This window comes from Anthonomus grandis, chromosome 9 (genome assembly GCF_022605725.1).
Source record: "Anthonomus grandis grandis chromosome 9, icAntGran1.3, whole genome shotgun sequence".
In the NCBI taxonomy this organism is placed as follows: domain Eukaryota; kingdom Metazoa; phylum Arthropoda; class Insecta; order Coleoptera; family Curculionidae; genus Anthonomus; species Anthonomus grandis.
This window is the reverse complement of record NC_065554.1, coordinates 11,657,818-11,681,653: the sequence shown is the minus strand read 5'-3', so window position 1 is coordinate 11,681,653 and position 23,836 is coordinate 11,657,818. Positions and strand designations below refer to the sequence as shown.

Genomic DNA, 23,836 nt, shown 5'->3' with positions numbered 1-23,836 from the left:
CTGAAACAGAAATACTTGAGTGAATATCAAAGTCCATTCGGCTCTATCATAGAATATTAAAAAGCCACAGCCCTGAATAAATTTGGTTTATTTTGGTTTTATTTTGTGCCTCTGTTACCAAAGCTTGCGGGAGCTTTAATAATGTTCTTATTGTTGGTGACTTTAACCTTTCTAATATTTCATGGTTACCTAGTGATGATCATTATGGCTTAACCCCAAATAATGTTACATCTGATAAAGAAAATCTTTTATGTGACACATTCACTTTTCTAGGTTTAATGCAGCTCAATGCAGTGGTTAATGATCATGAAACAATTCTTGACCTTTGCTTTACAACTTTTCATTCCACTTTAACAACTAAATGTAATGGTTTAGTCGGGTCAGATCCTTACCATCCTGCTCTTGAGCTGCAACTACCCAATAGTAAGTCCAATTACCTGGAACTACCTATAACATATTTTTACAACTTTAATCAAGCAGATTTTGTGTCTATAAATAACTACTTTTCTACATACAACTGGATGTCTATAATTGTTAACGATAACTTAAATACCACTGTTGCAAACTTCTATTCTGTTGTTTATGATTGTTTGAATCTGTTTGTGCCAATAAAAAAACACTCTCCCAAGAAACATTATCCACCATGGTTTTCTAGAGAACTAAAAAGTCTAGTTATTCAGAAAAAAATAGCACATAGAAAGTACAGACAGTCAGGATCAAATACTGATTACTTAAGTTTTAGTGTTCTGCGCTCAGAATGCCGTTCATTATCTAGTGAATGCTACAGACATTACATTGAAAGAGCCGAAAATGCAATAGAGAACGATAGCAAGACCTTTTGGCAATTTGTAAGACTTCAGTCCAATCAAAGCGATTCTACCGTTCCAGATGAGATGTTCCTTCATGATCTCAGGGCCGATACTGGTATTTCTATTGCAAATCTCTTTGCCGCCCACTTTTTATCTGTATTTAACAAGAATACTAACCCTTCTAATGCCTCTGACGGTCTCGATACCTCATGTAAATTTAACCATATCAACCACGTGTTCCTTAATGCTACTACAATTGAAACAGCATTAGCTAAACTGGACAGCAGAAAGGGAGCGGGTCCCGATGGAATTCCAAACAGGCTTTTGAAAGAATGCAGCCATTCCCTTTTCCTTCCACTTTTTCATATTTTCAATTTGTCCCTAACTTCTGGAACTTTTCCAGAGAACTGGAAGCTATCTCATGTATGTCCTATTTATAAATCTGGGAATAAGAGTGACATAACTAACTATCGTCCCATTAGTATCCTCTCTGCAATTCCTAAGCTGTTCGGGCACTGTGTAGAGGTGGTTCTATCTGGCACATTTCAGGAAATAATTGGAGATCAACAGCATGGATTCACCAGAGGTCGTTCTGTGGATACAAACTTGTTTGTTTTTAGCAACTATATCTTCAAATCTTTTGCCGACGGTAATGAAACACATGCGATATACACGGACTTTAGTAAGGCCTTCGATAGGGTCAACCATAATATTCTTATCTCTCATATTTCAGATCTCGGCATCAGCGGATCTCTTTTACTTTGGATCAAGTCTTATCTGATGGATAGAGAGCAGCGTGTTAAAATTGGTGGTTTTTTGTCCAACCCATTTTTGACAACTTCAGGGGTCCCTCAGGGCTCCCATTTGGGACCATTGTTATTCAGTCTCTTTATCAATCACCTCGGCTCCCTACTGGAGTCTGAGTTTTTGCTCTGATGATTTGAAAATTTTTCGGCGGATTTCCTCCTCTCAGGATCAGTTGGTGCTTCAGAGAGATATAAACAGAGTGTTTTCCTGGTGTAAGTCGAATGAAATGTCATTGAATGTTGAGAAATGTGGGTTTATGAGGTTTACTCGTTTAAGGGTCTCCCCTCCTTGTCAATATGTTATTGATGGTATCCCCTTGAAGGAGCTTGACTCAGTCAAGGATTTGGGTGTCTTTCTGGACCCGAGTCTTACTTTCTCCCACCACTTCGAAAATACTGTAAATAGAGCTAATAAACTGCTTGGTTTTATCAAAAGATCTTGCAAAGACTTTACTAATGTGTCAGCATTGAAGACACTATATATTTGCCTGGTGAGATCTCTTCTCGAATTCTCCAATATTGTTTGGTCACCTCATTTTCTGATTCACATTGAGAGGCTTGAAAATATCCAGCACAAGTTTATCAGGTTTGCCAGATATACTCTTATGAAGTCAGGCCTGGATCTTACCTGTTCAGAGACCATGTCCTACCTGAGCATAAACTCCTTATCAAGGAGAAGGCAGTTCTTTGATGTTTGCTTTGCGTTTAAGGTTCTGAATGGTATTGTTAGAAGTCCGGAATGTCTGTGCCTTTTCTCTTTGCATGTATCTTCTTACACAACACGAGGTCAGGCGCTTCTCCACATTCCCTTTTGCAGAACATCCTATCTACTAAACAGTCCTATAAATAGAATAGCTTCTACAGTGAATAGATTTGCAAAAGATCTTGATTTTTTCAGTACATCTTTAAATAAATTTAAGTCGTCAGCTAGGGCAACTATCTTGAGATAGTGCCCTACTCCCAATCTTTGGATTATGTTTAGCACAGTATTGTTTATTAGTATTATAGTTTTTACTTAAGACTACTGTTAATTATTAATAAGTACTTGAAATGTTATATACGTTGATGAATAAATAAATAAATAAATAAATAAAAATAAATAAATTTTCAACAAAATAAAATGAGGCAAGGGAAGAGGGAAAAAAATTCAGTGGCGGCAACAATTTCTCTTTAATTATTAATTAGTATATCTATTATACTTCGACAACTTTATCTATGTCTCGAAAAGGAATTTATGGGGCATGCCATATCTATTAAAAGTTTTAAAGCAAAGTTGTCATACTGGTCCCCGAAAACCACAATTACACCTTATTATAATTAAAAATAACCTTATACAATTAAAAACAAAAAGTTTTGGTATTTTTAACACATGCAATATACCTCAGGTGACGCCCTCTGCAAGGTATAGCGAATCCGTGAACGGATTTCCATTTTGCGTTCCAAAAAACCCCCTCACACCAAATTTTAATTTAATATCTTATGAAATACTCGACATACTTAAAAAAAAAACGATTTTATATTTCTCATTTCGACGCCCTGTATGTTGAATACCGAGCGCCCAATTAAAAGATGGCATAACGAAAGTCGCATTATTTTGGTCCATCCTAGATGTGATCGGCGGATTGGCCTCCTTTTTCCGGACACCCTGTAGTTTTAATAGTGGCGGAAAAACCCTTGAAAAACGTTTTGAATTCACTCTTCGTAAAAAATAAATACCAAAATATAAAAAGAAGGATCGAATTAATATGGCTCATTTAGAAACCACATGCCTTGTCGGCCATTTCAAGCGATTTGGATTTTTTTAATAAAATACGAAAATGCATTAAAGTATATTATTAAACCATATATTTACTGAATGTCATTTAATTGTCATAGAAACTTATAAAAATATTTAAAAAATAACATCCGAAAAAAATGGGACACTCATTACTTTCAGGTTTGTATTAGAAGGCTGTTTTAGGAAAAAATGGTTAACTTTGTATAGTCGGTCATGGATTAAAACAAGTGATACATTGAGACGCTGTCATGGCAGAGTAAATGTCAGTGGTTTCAAGTTTTTTGTGGTGAATATTAATTTCTGATATTATAAAATTTATGATATTAATAACTGCAAGAATCTATGGAGAAATTTAAAGTTCATTGCTTTGTAAAAACCACACAAGAACGCAATTTTGAGAAAGAAAAAAACAATATAAATGAAGAAAAAGTTGTCCTGCAAGTAGACGTCGCAGAAAATTACTCATTTATAAGTCAGGACGAGGTACAAAGTGCGCACTGGAGCCACAGACAGGTCACAATATTTACGGCAGTACCCTGGACTAAAAATACCCATCATTCGTTTCGCTATCATCAGTGATGAGTTATCACATAAGTTTGCAGTCTGGGCATTTCTAAAAGAAATAGTTCATTGGTTAAGAAATGCCTATAGTACTTTGAGAACTGTATCGATATGTTCTGATGGCTGGGCAGCACAGTTTAAAAATAAGTTTACTCTATCGAATTTATGTCATTTTCATGAAGATTTCGATATATCTGGCTTTTAGAATTTCTTTGCCACTTCTCACGGGAAGGGGGCTGTAGACGGAGTAGGAGGGAAGCTTAAAAGAGTAGCCTGGGAAATGGTGAAAAGTAGAGACTTTTTTAATGCACTTAATGGTAAAACCAATATAAATCTTATCTACGTTTCAAGCCAAAAGATTCAGGATAACAAAAACATGTTAACCGCTCGATGGGAAAGTGTCAGGCCCATTGCAGGGCTCCAATCATGCCACTTTTTTAGGCCTGTGTCCGAAAAAATATTGGAAATTGGTCAGACCTATCAAAACAATATAAGAAAGATATCTGTAACAAAACATTATAATCATTAATTATTTATTGTTGAACTAATTCGTCGTTATGATTCCCTTTAATTTAGTTGTATTACATAGTATATTGTTATTTATACTAAAATAAATTATAAAAAAATATTCTAAAGTTATTAAGGTTTTTTGTCCGGTCCACAACCGTCTCGTCCACAACCAATAAATATCATTTTTTAGTTACGAATTCTTAAAGAAAAAATCTTTCTTAATCATTTACTGTGATTTACTAGTATTTTGTTGAAAATTAAAAACGATATCTTTTTTCTTAAAACAACCATTTCAGAAATTCTGGTTGTTTTTTTTATGTAACATAAATGATACGGAATTTTCCGGTCCCGTCCACAACCGTCGTTTATTGCTATTATCTCTACTATAAAAACATGTTGCTTGCATTTATATTTTTTAAAATATTGTCTAATTAATAAAGAATATATTTGCTAATTTTGGTGAAGAAATATTACCTAACAAATTGGCAAAATTTTTTTTCGCATATCCTATTTTGTGATTTGTCCCGTCCACATGCTTGAAATGGCCGTTGTGCGTATTAACGTCGAGTATATTTTGAAAATAAATAATGATAATCTCTTACCTGGATTACCACTAGGTAAGTCTTCAGTGTACTTCCTGTCTGGTGGAGGTCCACTGCCGGGACCACCTCCCCGTGGTCTTCCGCCGCCTCCCAAGTGACCTCCAAAGCCTCCCGGTCCACCACCTCTCGGAGCGCCCTGTTTCATGCCGCCACCGCCCCAGGAAGCAGCATCTTCGCCAGCGAAGTTGCCGTAGTTTCCGCGATTTCCACCGCGATCCTAAATTAAGTCAACTTATTAATAACTAATTTTAAATGTATTTGAAGAATACTTTACTTGAAAACCCCCGGGGCCACCCCTTGGTTGACCGCCCCTTCTGTCGAAGTCACCATCGTTGAAGCCTCCGTGTTGCGGTCGGTCTCCCCTAAAACCTCCTCGGCCTCTGTTTCCGCCTGCACGTCCGCCCCTGTCAAACCCGCCTCCTCTATCGTTTCTTTTACCTGGAAAAATAAAGTTGGTGAAGAAATTACCACTAAATCAATTAAAGCTATGAACCTTCTGCAACATCAATTTTGATCATGTTTCCGTCGACCTCGATTTCTCCGTTCATTGCAATAGCCCTTTCCAAATCTTGTAAAGTATCGAACTCGACATAGCAGAATCCCTTAAAGCGGTCCGTTTCTTTATCCATAACCAGGCGGACATTTTTAATTTGTAATTCGCTAAACATTTTGTTAACGTCGCCTTGGACAACGCCGGTGGGCAAGTTCCCTACGTAGGCGGTAAAAGGAGGCTCGGTGGGTAGAGGCTTCCTGCCGCCTCGACGACCACCATAGTCTCTGTTGAAAATAAATGATAATCATAAATCTTTTAGTAGAAATAAGGTTAAACAAATAAGGTTATATCGTTTGTAATGTTGTTGGGTTTAGTTTAATGGGTCAAGTTTAAATAGGTCCAATCCTATTTAAACTTGCCGACATTTCGCAAAATATATTTGCATCTTCAAGGCGAATTTAAAATTTTGGACTTAAGTCAAACAAGAGATTTAAAATCAACATTCATACAGAAAACTTTTACGTACAGGACCAATATATGCAACACATGAATACAGACAGAGAAAGAACATCTACTGATAAGTGTCTAGGTATATAATGCACTTCTTACACAGAAGAAGCTGAATTATTTTACTGTGATAAATTTTATTTTAATAGTATTGTCTGTATTCATGTATATTGGTCTCGTATCTAAATGTTTTCGGTATAAACGTTCATTTAAAATCTGTTTTTTGACCAAAGTCCACAATGTTAAATTCGTCCTGAAGATGCAAATATTTCTTGCGAAATGTCGACAAGTTTAAATAGGATTGGACTTTTATTTTGTTGATTCCTAAACCCATTATTAGAAACGATATAATAAACCTTTTATTGACTCATACAGAAGACATTAGGTAATAGACCCGCATAGCGGTTTTTACGAATTACCAAATATTAAACGGAGAACAGAAGAAATGCAATAATAATAAAATTAATATTTTCAACAATAATATAATACTGTTTTATTTCTTAGTGACTAGGTTTCATTGGTTTTCCTGTTCATGTAAGTCTTTTAGGTTCTTCTTAAGCCATGAACAGCTTAACTTTTTAAATTTTCAGGTATTTTACAATAATCATAGATTCCAATGTTTTGCATCAACCTACATTTCCGAAAGTTTTTTTTATCGGCACAAACAGATTAGAAACTTATTAACTGATCAGTTTTAAGAAAGAAGACAACTAAAATGGTTGCAAAAACCTAGATTACTCTTAAAATATATTTTTTAATATAATGTTATTTTTTAATGCCAATTAAAATCAACAAATTATAGTTTTTCTTACTAAAGGTATTGGAAAACTTTTTAATACCGTGTATTTCCGCCTCTAGCGTTTATGATTATGCAAGCTTAGAAACGCCTGCCCATGCTGTCTATGAGATTGGAGATATGCTGTTAAAAATTACTGTGTTATTCGTCCTGAGCAGCATGAACTGTTTTGTCTCAACTGGTTTTCAACCTGTGATAATTATAACATATTTTGCCCTTATTGAGTCCCATCTTCGATATGAAATCTACTTCTGGGGTGCATACTCAAGTTACCTTTTTAATTCACCATTTGTTTTGCTGAAAAGAACAGGGTATATTATGTCGAGCTAAATTTTGTGACTCTTATCGCCCTCTGTTCCTGATAATATTTTAACTCTTTATTGTCTTTTTATTCTGGAAACAGTTTGTTTAGTTTTCAAAAAATATAAGAATGACTTAGAATTAGGTAATTAGTACAAGACTCAACAAAATTACCTGCTAAGGCTACCGATTCCTCACTCTAACTTATATGTGGCTCTATTCTAATGGAGGTAAAAAGTTAATTAATGATCTTCCACTAGAAATAAGAAAACTGAAAAAAGTCTACATACAAAAAACAAAGGATTTTTTCCCCAGTAATGCTTACTATAGTTTAATGGAATTTTTAAATGATTAGCAGTTAATCAATCTTTATGTTTTACATTTTAATCTAGTTTTGTTGTAACTTATTGTAGGTAATGTATTTTTTCTCTCCAATGTACTTATTGACATTAATGTTTATATGAAGGTTATTAGTTTCTATAAGATTTTTTGAGAATAAAAATAAGAGCTTGCATTTTGTGAATTAATTAACAAGGAGTTATGCTCTGCCCACCAACACATGACCATTAAGTCATCATTGATTTTGCCTACAGTTTTAATAATACCTGTAGTAGTGAAAGACAAATAAATCTGAACATCATTGTGTACAAAGTACAAAGCAATGTTTTAATAACTGATTCTCAGGTTGCTAAAGTGGTTATAGTCACTATTGGTCTGTTTGTATTTTTATGTAATATCTTATTTCGATAAATTAAATTATTAGGTTTCTTAGAAAACCACTGTATGAATTTATGAGAAGCTTACTCCTAATAATAGACAACTAGTTAAAACTTAAAAAATAATGATTGATTAAGTCATAATTTGCATTTCTAAAATCAGAATAAAGGCATTCATTTGTTTTCAGATTACTAGAGCTATTGCTGTAAAATAATATGTTCAGAGTTGGATGAAAATTATCAATGTTTACCAAATCAACACTCTTTACTATGGAGCTAAGACAAACAAAGTAAGCAAAATAAACATCAAGAATGTTGTTTTTATGGTTAACTGTACCATTATATTGGACTAAACCTAGGGATGCAAAAGTGTCACAGAATAAAGTTACATTTAAATACCTACATTTGTAAGCCAGAATCCCAGAATATTTTCAGAATTGCATCACAATGTTTGGAAGGTTATAGTCACCCATTACATTTGACATTCTCAAATGCCTCACGGGCGTTAGAAACAGTCACCATGTGGGGTGGGCTTCATAAACTGCCATATCCATAAGTGGAGGAATATAAACTGAACCAATACAGTATGTGCAAATTCTAATTTTCACAGATATCCGTATTTCTTCTGCAGTGAGATTACTAAGACACAAAAGAGTTGATTTAAAAGAACAATTTACAGCAATTAGTACTTCTCCTCTATGGTGTTTGGTACTGGACGTAGAATTCCTGTCCGCTCTATATATGGTGTAATAAGAGTCTTAAAAGTTCAGCATTACTAATTTATAAATCCAGTCAAGTCTCAGTTAAGATTATTATAATATTCGACTCAACTTGAGCAGAGGTGAAAAGGTCTTTCACTTTTGTTTTTAGACCTCTAACATTTTAGTAGAAAATAGTAATGGGTTCTATTGATTGAGATGCATTGTTGGTCGTTGCTGAAAATTTTGTGACTTAGGCACGTTATGTCCTACTGAGCAAGGAAGACCCTTCAGGCCAGGTTCAAGCAACCTTCTTAAAAGAGATTCCTTAACGCCGATTTTAAAGAAAACTACATCTTCGTTTTCGTCAAGAATATGACACTACATTGCTTATACAGAGGCTATTTTGCATGCAGTCAACAACCTGCTCTTTTGTATTACAGGGGTTTGCCTCTGCCTAGATACAGCCATTGTTTGCCTTCACCGGCAATTAAATTACTATTCTTGAGGCCAGTGTCAATAACTAACTGTTTGTCTTGTTTTCTAGGATAGACTGGAGTGGAAAGACTTCCAGGTTTATTAGGAATAGAAGGATTGCTTAAGTGACTTGCAAGCTGTACTTTGTTATTTTTTGTTACTTGTTATTTTTACTCATATTCAATGTTGATTGATGCGCATCGATGCTCGTCGTGTCAAGCATGGGGTAAATTTGATGGAGGTTTAGAGACTAAGCTTCTTAGAGCTATTATTTCATCTTCTTGATTGGTTTTTATTTGCCGATTCAAGCTCACCTATTCTTTTTTTGTGGTTTAGAGTTTCTATAGTAGGGTTGGTTGTTTGAGGATAAAGATCCTTCCCTTAAAAAAGACCTTTTGAGTTCCAAATTTGTTTTCGTAATAATATTTATATCATTCCTCAGCGTCTGCTGTAGTTGATCACTAGTTTTGGCTACCTCGGTTTTGATTAATAAAAGTTCAGTAGATACATTTTTATTAAGTTTTTTTAGTTAACAGTGCGATAAATGATGCCAATAACCTTTTCTAAATTAAGGTTTTGGACCTGGTCATTTTTAAAAGCAACTGGATCTTTTTTAAAATCAGCAATACGTTTTGCGCATGCGTCGCATGCAAAAATCATGACTCTGGATTTCACTGGATTTCATTTGCGTGTCTTGGGCTTCAGATGTAAGTTTTGAGCATAATATGTTGAATTACAGAAATCGCATAGCAAACAATCCTGATAAAAACTTTATACTTAGGTTAGTATATGGTCTTTAAAAGCATAATTCTTGATCAATCAGAATGACCAGAAACTTAGTTACTTCAACCTTCTGCAAAGGGTTAGCATTTATGATCAGAATTGCTTGTCACACCTAAATCCAACAATATGTGTTTTGCTTTGATTTAAACAAAGACGATTAGTCATGAACCTTTCAGTAACAATCTTCATACCATTCTCCACGGCTTGCTGCAACCCCTCCATGACCTAATATGGCCATAATATCGATATGTCGTCCGCAAACAGGGCGAATTGTACAGAGATATTTAACTAGTAGGGTTAGTTTTCTTTGGAATAAGTGTTATTAGAACCCTTTTCTATAGTTCAGGCACAACACTTGTTTCAAAACTAAACTTTATTAGGTTTGTTTTCGTAAAAGATAAAAAAGGATTCACAATTTTATCATTCTTAGTGATATATTATCATTACCAACTGCATTGCTTTTTTTTGAGTTTTAACAATACACCATTATTCAATTTAAAATTAAACAATTAAATAAAACAATGATATTGGTGATTCCAGAAACACACAGTTAAATCATTGAGATAAGCAAGAATTTAAAATGGTTGTTTAACATATCTAATAGTATTTGCATTATCTAAATGTTAACCTGTTATTAATAACTTTTTTTTTAATTTAGTTAATGGGCTTCAATTTTATGATTTGATTTATTATGGTTTTGCAATAAACATTCAATATATATATGAACATACATTATCAATATAGCAGGTGAAATATAGAATTTGGAATATTTTGAGAAATACCAAGATGTAAGGTGGTTCTTTATGTTTTACAAGAGAACCAGATCTTTCTGATTTTTTTTATACTATAAATTACATATTTTAAATTGTTAATAGATATAATGAGTACAGTGTAACTTTATCTGTTCTACAAACAATATGTAAAAAATGAAGTACAAAAAAAAATAGCAGAACTATGCTATATTGTCACTACTATTAAGTTTAATCTTTATAATAAAACCCCAAAAAATTCATATTTTTTTTATAAAATAGGTATAGTTCTGGAAATTTTCTTGCTATATAAGAGGGTATCTTGAGAGGGAATGTAAAAATTACAACCAAATTATTAGAATTTCTTATTACACCATTAAAATGCAAGCAAAGCACAATTCATCAAGTAGTGTTACTAATCAAAAGCTTTTACAGGATGACCCTAATAGCCTTTTCACTTGGTGCAACATAAATAGGCTTGGTCTAAATCTCAATTAATTTTGTTACATCAGCTTGACTCCCAAATTAAATCCAGTCAATACCAAGTACACAATAACCACCCTACTAAATATTTCTCTTCTATAAAAGACCTGGGTGTCACTTCTGATGTGAGGTTGTCTTTTGTGGAGCACATTAATAATGCTGTGAGGGCTTCCAAGCAGACCAAAGTTGCTGGGTTTTGTTATTAGAAATTGTAATGATCTTTCAGGTAGGGAAACTAGATTCATTTATTGGTCAGATCAATCTTATATCAATATTCTGGTAAAATACAGTTCTTATAACCAATTCATATTAATACCCTTAAAAGGGTCTGACATACATTTTTGATACATTGTGCTTATAGGTCTCATATTGCTATATTCATAGCCCTCAATCATTATATGAGTTTTCTAAATAAGCATCTGGATATTAACATTTAAAAATTTCAGTATCAATTAGATGAAAAGATCTCTTGCTTGCATTATGATAAGTAATTGTGTTGTCATATTATAATTTTTTTTATTGTTAGTGTTCTCTTATTTTCAATTTAGTACTTTGTATTGTATGATAACTACTATTAACCATATATAAGTTTACTATATATAAGGTTGTAACATTTAATGGAGGTTCCATATATTCAACAAATAAATAAATAAAACTTGATCCTTCTATGTGGAGTTAAGGTAACAAGTTTGACTAAACCTGCTCATTGCTAAGAGCTATTCCCACTGTTGAGAGTATACTGAATTGCTGATTTGTACTTATGCAAAGAAAACCTTTAAAAAAGTCATATAAACTTCAAAAAATCTAGCAAAAAAATACCTAACCTGACTAGGCAATTTATTAAAGAATTTTGACCCAGAATTTATTTAATCTTAAAGCAGAGTATTGTAGTAATGGCAATCACATTGTAAAAGTAATTGTATTAAGTATTAATAGTAAAAAAGTATACTATAATTATTAACACAAAAAGTTTTTATATTTGACAGTTTTGACACAAATTTATTATAATGAAGATTAAATATATCTGCATCATTCTCAATGTTAACATATCATTAACAGATATTATTTAAAGGTGATCCCAGTAGGCTTTTATTATTGGCCACATCAGGAATGTAATTTGGTTGAAGTTTTTCTGAGAAATTCGTGTAGTTTTTAATTCCACAGAAACTACCTAACAGCACTTGTTAAAGAATTTAGATCTTAAGGAGTGCTTTCCATCTTGAGATCTTTATGACAGAAGTTTAAGAGCAGGTTAGATTTAAGTCGCATATCATTTGAGTAAACATCACGATGAGAAACTTAAAAGGACTGATCCTTTTTTACAGGAATCAAGTTTTCCAAGACGCAAATGGATGCTAGTGTGAAGATGCAATGATCCCTAATTTGCTATAACCCAATCCTCAATCCACAAGTCTAAGGGCTCATCTCTGCATCTGATAATCTTATATGCATGACAAGTTCTCATATTAAGAGTGCAGTTAATTGGGAATGAATTAGACTAAAGATCTTAAAACCTTCTTAGAAACATAATTGTACAGACCTCTGAGCATAAAAAGATTTTAGGCCAGTTGCCAGGATATTAACATGTGAACAAATTTTGTTCATCATTGCTATTATTTAAAACTTTAGCTCTGAAATAATAATAAATTTCATCAGTTGTACACTGTAATTGACTATTGGAAAAGTTGAATAGAACAAAAACATATATTCAGCATCAGAAATATAGTAACATCTGTCTAGCGCTTCCAGCCATAGGGCATCATCAGGGCTTCAACTTTGTCAAAAGGACTACTCTGCTTAAACAAAAATACAGAAACACCAAATACCATCATTACACAAATTGTTTACTTTTATACTAATCAGGATGTATATTGCCCACTCTTGTGTGTTATATAAGGATATTTATTTACTAACTAAAAAAAAAGCTAAGAATTAACCCACCATCATCTATTGCATCCCATCCTAGAGAATGTAATATGTTCTTTAACTTTTTTTATTATAACCATTCTTTCATAGAAAAAGAACACACCTTTTTTAAGCATTATTACAAGGTCCTTAAAGGTTGAAATGTGCAATTGTTCGCAATATGCAGTGTCTGGAGGAATGGTGTAATTCCAATAGTCTTGTGCTCAATATTTCCAAAACTAATATTCTGAAATTTAAGTGTGACTTAGGTGACATACATATTCTTAAAATAATAAAACATTTTTCCATTCATGTACTGCAAAGTTCCTGGACCTGTACATTGGCGATTCCTTAAAATTTGAAAGTCACATAATTCAGTTGAACAGAAAACTTTCTTCTGGTTGCCATGCTCTTCAAATTATATCATTTAGCCTGGTATTAGCAGTGGCCCTTATGGCATATTTCTCTAACTAATCGAATCACATCTTCATTATGGTTTTGTTCAGAATACTTGTTTCACTCAGTATTCTTATTACAAAAACGGGCACTGGGTGAGTGTTTGTCCGTTGTCCTTCCATCACTCTGTCCTAACATTCTAATGTATTTTAATTATGGAGACTGTGTGCCTTGTTGACAAAAAGTTCAGAGAGGCACTGCATTTTACTCATCCATATAATATGTGACAGATTTTTTTGCTATCTTTACCTATACTGAGGTCTGAGCAAGTGAAAAAGTCCATAATTTATAACAGAAAAAAAACTATTTAATCATCTTCCCCTCTCATTAAGAAAACAATACTGTGCTAGGAAATTTCGAAAAACATTAAAAAAACTATTATTAACAATATCATATTATTCGTTGCAGGAATATTTTAATGACTCTCTCAATTAGTTAAAAGGTTTGAATGATGCTTTTTTTGTAGTTTTGTTCAAATGTTTTTTACGTGATTTGATTAAATCTTTGTATGTCCTACATTGGTTTAAATGAAGTTTACCCTCTATTTTTTTATATGCAACTTAAAAATAAAATAATAATGAATGTGCTTTGCGTATTGACTAACTTAGAAATTAAGGATTAAGAGATAAGGCTTTGTACACAACATTATTTTGTTAGTTACAAATAAAGCTACTTTTTGACTTTGACTTTAAATTAGAACAGGAAGGAACATTTTTAGAATTAGACAAACATCATTAAAATATAAATTGTTATAAGCCACAAAAAAAAAAACAAAAAAGGTCACAAAATGGGTTGAAAAAACATAAGACATGATACAAATATACAAATCAATATAAACTTCAAATCAACTTACTTGTCAAAGCAACAACACCATTTAAAAAAAATGGTATACAACATATAGGTATATGTTACTAGTAGTACTTAAGAAAAACAAAATGAAGCCAACCTCTACCTGATGCGACAGTAATAAAGCAAAATGTGGATGTTAATCTTGTGTTCAAAATAAACAAACAGGTCCACGGTAGAAATGGATTTTAGTAACATATGGAATCTTTCTATAAATCTTTCCAAAATTCCATCATAGAATAGGCTGAACCCTATTTGTTTAAAGTATAGTTTAATTTTATCTATTTAAAAGAATTTTTAATTTTAATATTAATTTAATTTAATATAATTATCATTTAATTGCCCTGAAATTTTTGGAAAATGGTAATGCAGTATTTGATGCATTATACCAAGCTGAAATTGAAATTGATAATAACATCAAATTATTAGTAAGTAGTACATTCTTGAAGTGGAGTGGCTATAATATAGCTGGTTGGGAAGGGCAGGAAGACTTTCCTCCACAAATGAAAATGCCAATCTTTTGTCAAGAGTTATGCATTTCGATGAGTTCACTCATCATCATCAGACTCTAAAATTTATTTTCATTTGTGAAGAAAAGTCTTCCCGTCCTTCCCAACCCGCTATACCAAATTATTAGACTCCATGTCACAAAATAAAAACCCAAGTTATGCAATAAAATAAAGCTAAGTTTTTATTTGCAGAAATATCATATGTCTTAAATTTTAATATAGGGTAGTCCCCCAAAGTCGACCGGCTCCAGTAGTCGGCCACTTCATGACATATTTGATAATAAATAGGTTAATATTATATATTTTAAAACGCGCGCCGTTTCTCCAGCAATCAGAAGGTTTCGCGCCAAATTTGACCAATCGGAAAGAAGCATTACTCTGGAGAGACATAACCAAAGTTTAGTATCAATGTGGCGTAGTCAATGGTAATACCTTTTTGTGCATCTCATATACAAATTTGGTAAGTATTTGCACTATTTTATTACTTCACCAGGAACGAATTTGTTGAGATAGAGTTTGTACATCCACTTGTGATTATTAAATATTAGCTTTTTTCCACATTTTTAACGAAAAAAATGAAAAAACTAGTCTAAATACGATTAATTTTAGGAGGTCGACTTCTGGATATACAAAAATCTGCAAAAAACCGGCACATTTTATACCAGTAGTCGACCGCTTCGGTCGACTACCGGTATAAAGTGTTTTTAGAAGCTTTAAGACAGATTTCATATAGAAATGAATAGAAAATTAACAGCTATATTTTTTTAATAACTTATCAGTAATTCTTTGTCATTTTACCAGTTGTCGACCGTGTTTATTACTGTCTTTTTACCTCTATAGGGCGTGTGCATGAAAATGAAAATTGACACTGATGACGCTAATTTTGACAGTAATGACAAATGCTTGTAGGTAAAACAATTTTCAAAAATAAAAAATAATACAAAATAGGTACACATTAAAATCATAGAACCAACCATACATGTGAAACAACAAAAAACGTTAACAGCAAGAAAATCTTTTGAAAAATGTTGACCTTTTGCACTTTTTAAGCTTTTTATTTTTTCAAATTTTTTGTTTTACCTAAAAGCTGACGTCACGTGCACATGCCCTATTGTCTGATTGTTTTAAGTTTATTACATTATTAATGAAGTTTTTTTTTAAATCTTGCTTTTTTACATTTTTTTTCAAAAAATGGTGAAAGTAAACAGAGCTTCAGAGCAGAAAAAAAAACATTAAAAAAGGCGGTAAACGTCCAAGGACGTGCAGTGCTTACTGAAGAGAGTATCAGGAAATGGTTTCGCGAGTTAAAAGAATATTTAAAGAGTGAAGATGCCGAGGATATCCTGTTAGACTCCACCAGGATTTTGAATGGAGATGAAACGAGTTTCACGTTGTGCCCCAAGTCTGGGAAAATTGTAGCTCAGAGAGGATATAAAAACGTTTATCAAGTAGTCAAGGGGAAAGAAAAGGAAGCATTGACGGTGTTGCTTGTACGGTGGTTTTGGTGTTGTGGTTAATATCCCATGAGGTTAAGAAACCTGTTTTGTTTTTCATTGACGGCCATAAAAGCCATTTAACTTTAAGCTTAAGTCAGTTCTGTTCAGCAAATGGAATAATTCTTTATGCGCTGCCACCGAATGCTTCCCATATTATGCAGCCGTGCGATGTCAGTGGTTTGAAAACACTGACATCGCACGGAGTGGAATAAAGCAGTTCGGGAATGGCAAATGCTGGAAGAAAACACAAACCAGACCTTAAAAAAATCAAAGTTTTGTCCACTTTTAAAAAAGGTTTTAGAAAGAAAGAAGAAAGAAAGAAAATGTGCTATATTACGTAAGACAACAAAATCTTGTGTACAAACATCCTAAAAACTAAAAAATTTCGAAAAGAACAACTTGCCGCAAACAATTAAGAACGGTTTCCGTAAATGCGGCCTTTTTCCTTTCGATCCAAATATGGTTGACTATTCTAAATGTGTCCAAAATATACTTGAAGATTTGGAAGGAACTGTAGAACCAGAAGAAATCTCCCGACCTGCGACTGATCTAGTATATAAGATCACTGAGGATACAATCAAAAGTATTCAGAATAATTTAGAGGAGCGTGGTGTTAGAAAGTGCAAACCTTTTACAACAATAAAATTTCAAATGTGATACCGACAGTTCAACCTACAGATCCACATCAACCTGAGCATGAACCTTTGGATGGCCTACCACCTTTTGCTTTATTAAATGATGGCCAATGATATGATATTGATACAGCGGGTAACCTAGTTCTTCAAGAGTTAGAGCAACCACAAAACTTTAATTTATCAGAAATTAAAGATACTTTAAGCGATTTTTAAGCGATGATGCCGTAATGCCATTATTTCAAGATACGCAGGTTTCACAAATTGCACTAGACTATGCTTCAGATCCTCTCCTCTCTCAAGAAATTCAACACAAGACAAATGCTTTTGAGAATAATGACTGTTATATTATAAATAGTAGTCCTAAAACTGTCTTGTCAAATAATTCATTGAATCTACCACCCCAAACAAAAAGTGATGAAGTTACTGATGAATCTTTACTGAATAACTCATCTAATATTTTATCAATTTTGTTGCCTGAGGAAGTTCAAAATATTGGGAACGTCCAAGAAAATACTGCAAAGAATATTAAGTCACCAACAATTCCTAATGAAATTGCTTCAACTGATGGCTCACTTATTCCCATAGAAAAAATTGAAGACTCTGTACATGATGTAGGCACAGAAAACGTACATAAATTGAATGGTGATAGGTCTCTCGGTAAATTAAATCTAATTTCAAATATCACAATCATTCCTCCGTTGGACAGTAGCATCCACAAAATACTTTATTAACCGAAGCCAATCCAAAAAAGCAAAAAAAGTAAGGCAACACCAAAGCAACCAAGTGCTATTTCATCCAAATTGTGGAGACAGCTAGAAGCAGAAAAGAAAAGTGCCAAAGAAATTAAAATTATAGCTATTCAGAAACGGAAAACAGAATCAGAAAAAAATGAAAAAAAAAGAATGAATTCTATAAAAAAGAGATGAGTGAATAAAAAAAGTAATGGACCAACAAAACAAACAGTTGACCAGGACCAGAGACCACCACAGAGTTCATTTCAGAAAATTTCTATTAAATGAAAAATGAAAAATTCTATTAATTAGATACCTATGTTCCGCTGGGTTAAGAGATTCTTGTAAACCTCTCTTTATATCTCAAAAAATCCTAACTCTTTTTTCTCTTTTTATCTTAGAAACAGCTACTCTTATTCATAAATGTCCTAAACCTCCCTCTAACACTGGTCATATGACTCGCCAGGTTAACGATTTTCCCTTACCAATCCCTACATCCTCCCTCACCAAGAACTCACTTATATACCTTAGCAAAAAAATTTACAACCATGTTCCTCTATGTATCAGACAAATTTTAGAAGTTAAGAGATTCAAAAAGGAATTAAAATCACTTTTATTATCCAGGGCATATTATAGCCTTGACGATTTTTTTAATGATACCTTTTAACCTGTGCTCTGACATCATTTTAGTGTTTTAGTTTTGTTTCCTGTTAAATAATTTAATTTACTTGTTCTAAATTCTGTTTTATTGACAGCTTTACTTATTTTTTAATGAAATTTATCAAAAAGATGCTTTTTTTTTCTCAATCTGTTTTGTTATGATTAATTTTGGTAATGTGTGTAAATTTTATGGTAAAGTGTTTTAGATGTTATGTTTGTTTGAAATTTGAAATTTAAAGTGAATTTGGAATTTTTTAGTTTTTAGGATGCTTGTACACAAGATTTTGTTGTCTTACATAATATAGCACATTTTCTTTCTTCTTTCTAATGCGACTTGTGTGACAATGACCTCATAAGCAACACCGAAGAAAAAGATCTAAAGAATATCGGATGTGATAAGTGTACTCGATGGTACCACTTGAAATGCTCAATTTTTAGTGAAAATTTATATGAAGACATTATAGGAAAAGATTTTAACTGTCCTCATTGTACTCTGTAAGTTTTAAATATGAAATTGATTTTACCGTCTCAGGCCAACATGTCCATAATTTTCAGCTTAATAAAAACTTATCTCATTCTTTTAATTTTAGAAAGGCCAACTTCCATCTCCTTTATGACTCTATCCTTGAAGCTGACTGGTCTACTGTGTATTTATTCTCTAACGTTAATGATGCATGTGGAGCCTTATATGATATATTGAATGGCATATTTGCCGCACACATTCCTCTTAAGCAGCAACGTAAAAGAAGATTTCCAAATTATTATTCTCGAGAATTGATTAGGAACATTTATAGGAAAGAAAAGGCTTTCAAGGACTTTAAAATGTACAATTCTCCATTCTTTCAAAATAAATTCCATTCTCTTAGACGCCTTACCAAACTACAAATACGCAATGAATATAAGTTGTATATATCAAACACCGAAAGGAATATTTCTTTGGACCCATCTAGCTTTTGGAATTTTATTGGTTCTAAGAAGGCTGGCACCAGGATTCCTGGTATGATCAGGCTACCCGATGACGTGGTAATTAAAGACCCACAAGACATAGTTGATGCTTTTGCACTGTTCTTTGGTGAGGCATTTATACAATCAAATTTCATTAACCATTCGTCGACGTCTGATAATGTGCCCCACTTTGACATTGCCAACGTTGATGCTTCCCAGATTATTTTGGCCAGTAAAAAACTCAAAAATAAGTTAACATCTGGTGTAGACGGTGTGCCTAGCTTCTTGGTTAAAGATTGCATTGGTGTCCTGGCAGATCCGCTGACCTACATTTTCAACTTAATACTGTCAACAGAACAAATCCCTGAAATTTGGAAGACTGCCAAAATAATACCTATTTTAAAAGCTGAGGACTCTGATTTAATCGTGAACTACAGGCCAATCTCATTACTCTGTAACTTCAAAACTTTTCGAAATTATCCTGAATCGGTCGCTATTTAGTCACGCAAAAGAACTCATCTCTGTAGACCAGCATGGATTTTTTAGCGGGCGATCTTGTGTTACTAACTTATCCTGTCTGTCTAGTCACATCTGTGAATCACTAGATGTTAATACTCAAGTCGATGTTATTTATACCGACTTCCAAAAAGCCTTTGATCGGATAGATCACTATATTTTGCTGTATAAATTAACTCAGTATGGTTTTTCAGGGAGATTATTTAATTTATTTCATTCCTACTTGATTGGTAGATCTCAATATGTCGAATATGAGGGCTTTGAATCGAAACTTTTTAACGTAACGTCGGGTGTGCCACAGGGCTCGAACCTGGGTCCGCTCCTGTTTAGTTTTTTTATAAATGACTTGATTGAGTCACTCACTTGTCATAGACTGGCTTTTGCCGATGATTTGAAGCTATATTTAAATGTATATGGCTTGGAGGATTGTGTTTTTCTTCAGAACTGTCTAAATACATTGGAGGTATGGTGCGCTGTTAACAGGTTAGGCTTGAATGCGGCTAACTGTAGTGTGGTCAGTTACTCTAGATCAAAAACACCCTTAAATTTTAATTACTTTATTAATGATACTATTTTGAGTAGATTAGAGCAAATTACTGATCTTGGTATAACCTTTGACTCTGAATTTACATTCGTTTTACACTTCAATAACATAGTCAAGTCAGCCCTGAGAAGGCTTGGGTTCATAATTAGAAGTTCTCAGAGTTTTACTTTGGAGTCTACATTAAAACTGCTTTTCTGTTGCTTTGTGAGATCAAAACTGGAGTTTGGCTGCGTTATATGGAACCCGCTCTATCAGAATCATGTTGGTCTCCTTGAATCTGTTCAGCGTAGATTTGCTAAGTTTTTGGCCTTCAGGCAGGATGGCATATATCATCGGCAACTATTGGAACGCTTCAATCTACATCCATTACAACTCAGAAGAATGATCTTCTCTGTAAAATTCCTGCATGGGTTACTGAATGGATTCATTGATAGTCCTGTACTTCTTTCCGGTGTACGTTTCATGGTGCCTAGGCTTAATGCTGGACATCCCCTAACATTCTTTCTGCCAAGGCCTCATACTAACATCCTGTTGAAATCGCCACTATATACAATATGCGCTATATTTAATCGGATCTGTCACATGTGCGATATAAATTTCTCTCCGGTTCATGTGATTGTCGATATCTTGGTGGATCATTACTCTTGGGATTAAGGCCCATGTGTTTAAGTTATAGTTAGTAGGTATATTGCAGTTAATTTAATTTAATTTAATTTTGTTGAATATGTGATTATCTTGTTAAACTTTTATAATTGGGTTTTTATATCATATTAATAGTTATTTGTTCTAATTCTTTGGATAACTTTTGAGAATGTGACTTTACTTTACTCTTTTTCTTTTCTTTTCATTCTTTTAGGTTTGTTTGTGTGTGTTTTTTTTTTAACTATATTTTTCATTGTTTTGCAACTGTTTCCTGTTATTGGGCAAGTTGCCTGTTGGAAATAAAGGCTTATTATTATTATTATTATATGAATCCCGTTCAAAAGTTTTACTGATAATTTGTATACCTATCTATTAGTTTTAGAATGCATTTTAAGTTAAGTAAAGTACCAACTTTACCATACCAAAGAATTTTTTTATGATTTTAAACAATAAAAATAATAAAAAGATTAATACTAGCATATTATTTTCGAACAATTACATTAGGTCGACTATTGGAAGATTGGCGTCTAGTACTCGATCTTCCTGGTCGACTACTAGGAAGATGTCCGTCCGACTACTGGATTTCCTCGGTCGACTACTAGTGAAATTAGGCCAGATTCAAATTAAAATTATCCTTTCTATTCCAGCAACCTCTATCGTCGGGTTATGTATTTTACGTAGAAATATAAATATACAAGTTCATGAAGGAATCTACCGTAGAAGATTTTATTAATTAACTGTATATAAAACAACACAAGCAAAAGTCAAGTCTGCCAAAGTGGTCGACTACTAGCGTTATTACGCTAATCAGTCATTTATATACAATTGGTATATTTTCATGTTTAAATCAAAGGAATTATTTAACATTATATTTCATTCACCCCATAGTGTATGTTATGAGATCAACAAAATACAGAGTTATGGTTATTATACTAAATCCCATAAGCAATGTTAGTTAATATTTGAATACTAGGTAATAGTTCATCAGACTTACTGTAAATATGATGTAAAAACATATTCATAAAATATTTTATTATCTGCTGATCCAAACATTCTGAACTTGTCAGAGCTCATATTTCACAATACATTAAATCTTAAGAAATAGGTAACACGGTTGCCAACAACTAGGGCTCAATGCTTAATGAGTTTTGTGATTAGCATCAGAAGTGATTACAAATTATTAGTTAATATCTTATTTAAGGACTTAAAACTGCCCTATCTACAAAAATTAGTAATTATATCTTATCTATGTTCTAATGATATCTGCAAAACTGCCTACACCTCAATTAACCCTGTTTTTGAAGACAGGCTATAAAAAGGAGCCAATATAGGTTGACTAAGTAGCATATCACTGTTAAATTAAAAAATACCACTATGTTAAATTAGTTGTCTTTGGATGGACTAGTTAGCCTAAAATGGATTTAACATGCCAAAAACACTCAACTATCACTAATAACAACAAAATGTCCCTTTTTATCAGAATGAAAGCATGTGTGCCCTTTTGAACTTCACTAGAGATTTTGATCACATAAAACCTTATGTTGGTGACTTAGAGGTATACTGACACAATCGGACGTTACTAAAGATTCATTTTGTATAACTTTCCTAATATTATTATCGTTATTTACTGCAAATTATGCAAAAATATTACCTATTATCCCGGTCATCCAGTGAACTTCTCCCGGCCATGTTTTATACTGATTATGCGAGTGCGCAAATGGATGACAAGCGGCGCGGATAAAATGGCCAACTAATCATTTCATGGTGGGCTTTTCTTGATTTTTACGAGAATTTGGGTTTTATTGGTTTAAGCGCAGCTCGGAACCTGGATCAGTTAATATTATCCTCGAAAAATGCAGAAAGACAGTGAAAAACACACTGGAAAGGAAACGTCAAAATAGTTTTCTTTTGAAAATTTGTTTAACAGAACAAAAATTAGATTCTTGGGGATTTTTGTTTTATTTGGTTGGCTAACCTAACTGTTCAGGCTTTTTCACCAGGGCCGCATTTGGAATTATTAGGAAATTTACCATAATAAAAATATCGAATTAAGTTTATTTTGAAGAAAAAATATTACAAGATGTATGTACATAAGTTAATACAAATACATTGGCCCGCAAAATTAACCAGACAACGAAAATTTGGTTCAAATTCAATCCCTAATAACTTTTTCAATAAAGCATCGATTTTGATAATTTTTTTCCGAGTTTTGGGTTTTTTTATTGCCATGATTTTTTCATATCGACGCAAACATTTCCAACTGATTTGTTGTTATACACGGGTTAATAAAAAGTTGAATTTTACTCTAAACTTTTATGGTAAAAATTTCCAACCGAATAATGATTCTTCTGGCTGCATTTCCAAGCCCCATCTTTTCTTAACAAGTTAATAAATATATCTTTATTTGGTATTAAATGCACATTACATTACATTTGCCTAAAAAGGCGAAGATTAGCTAAAGCTACTTTTATCTCTTTACCCTAAAAATAATAATAATTACAAATGTTTTGACAAACAAGCAGTAATAGTAATATAAAAATTAATCAAAGAACAAATAAAGAGAAAAAAAACTAATTAAATACATTTGTAAATCCGCAGAGAAAAAAACTGATTGTGCTATTGTTCCTCCAATAACAAAGTTTTATAATCATTTTTAAAGCGAGATATTGGAATTGAATAATTAGGTCTAAATAAATTATAAATTGTTAGGGAAATGTAAGTATAACTACGCGAAAAAAGAGCTGTGCTATGGTGTGGCAATGTCAGAGTCTTATGTCTTATATCCCTATCATGAATCGCGTTTCTTGGAATTAATTTCTTTCTTTTTAGTCACTGCAACCGATAGATATATATGGACACATCAAATTTTCTTAAATTACACACA

At 32.9% G+C, this 23,836-nt stretch overlaps 1 protein-coding gene across 1 annotated transcript in view; it reads right to left on the bottom strand.

Annotated features, from left to right (window-relative positions):
* LOC126740809 (eukaryotic translation initiation factor 4H-like) overlaps window positions 1–22,872 on the bottom strand; it is a 35,460-nt gene extending 12,588 nt beyond the window's left edge. Inside the window, exons 1-4 of the mRNA XM_050446993.1 lie at window positions 22,604–22,872; window positions 5,559–5,842; window positions 5,340–5,503; window positions 5,066–5,282 (exon numbers count right to left, since the gene is read on the bottom strand). Coding sequence (XP_050302950.1) covers window positions 5,066–5,282; window positions 5,340–5,503; window positions 5,559–5,842; window positions 22,604–22,641 — 703 coding nt within the window. The 5' untranslated portion in view covers window positions 22,642–22,872. The remainder of the gene's footprint in view (window positions 1–5,065; window positions 5,283–5,339; window positions 5,504–5,558; window positions 5,843–22,603) is intronic.
* Between the last annotated feature and the right edge of the window lie 964 nt (window positions 22,873–23,836).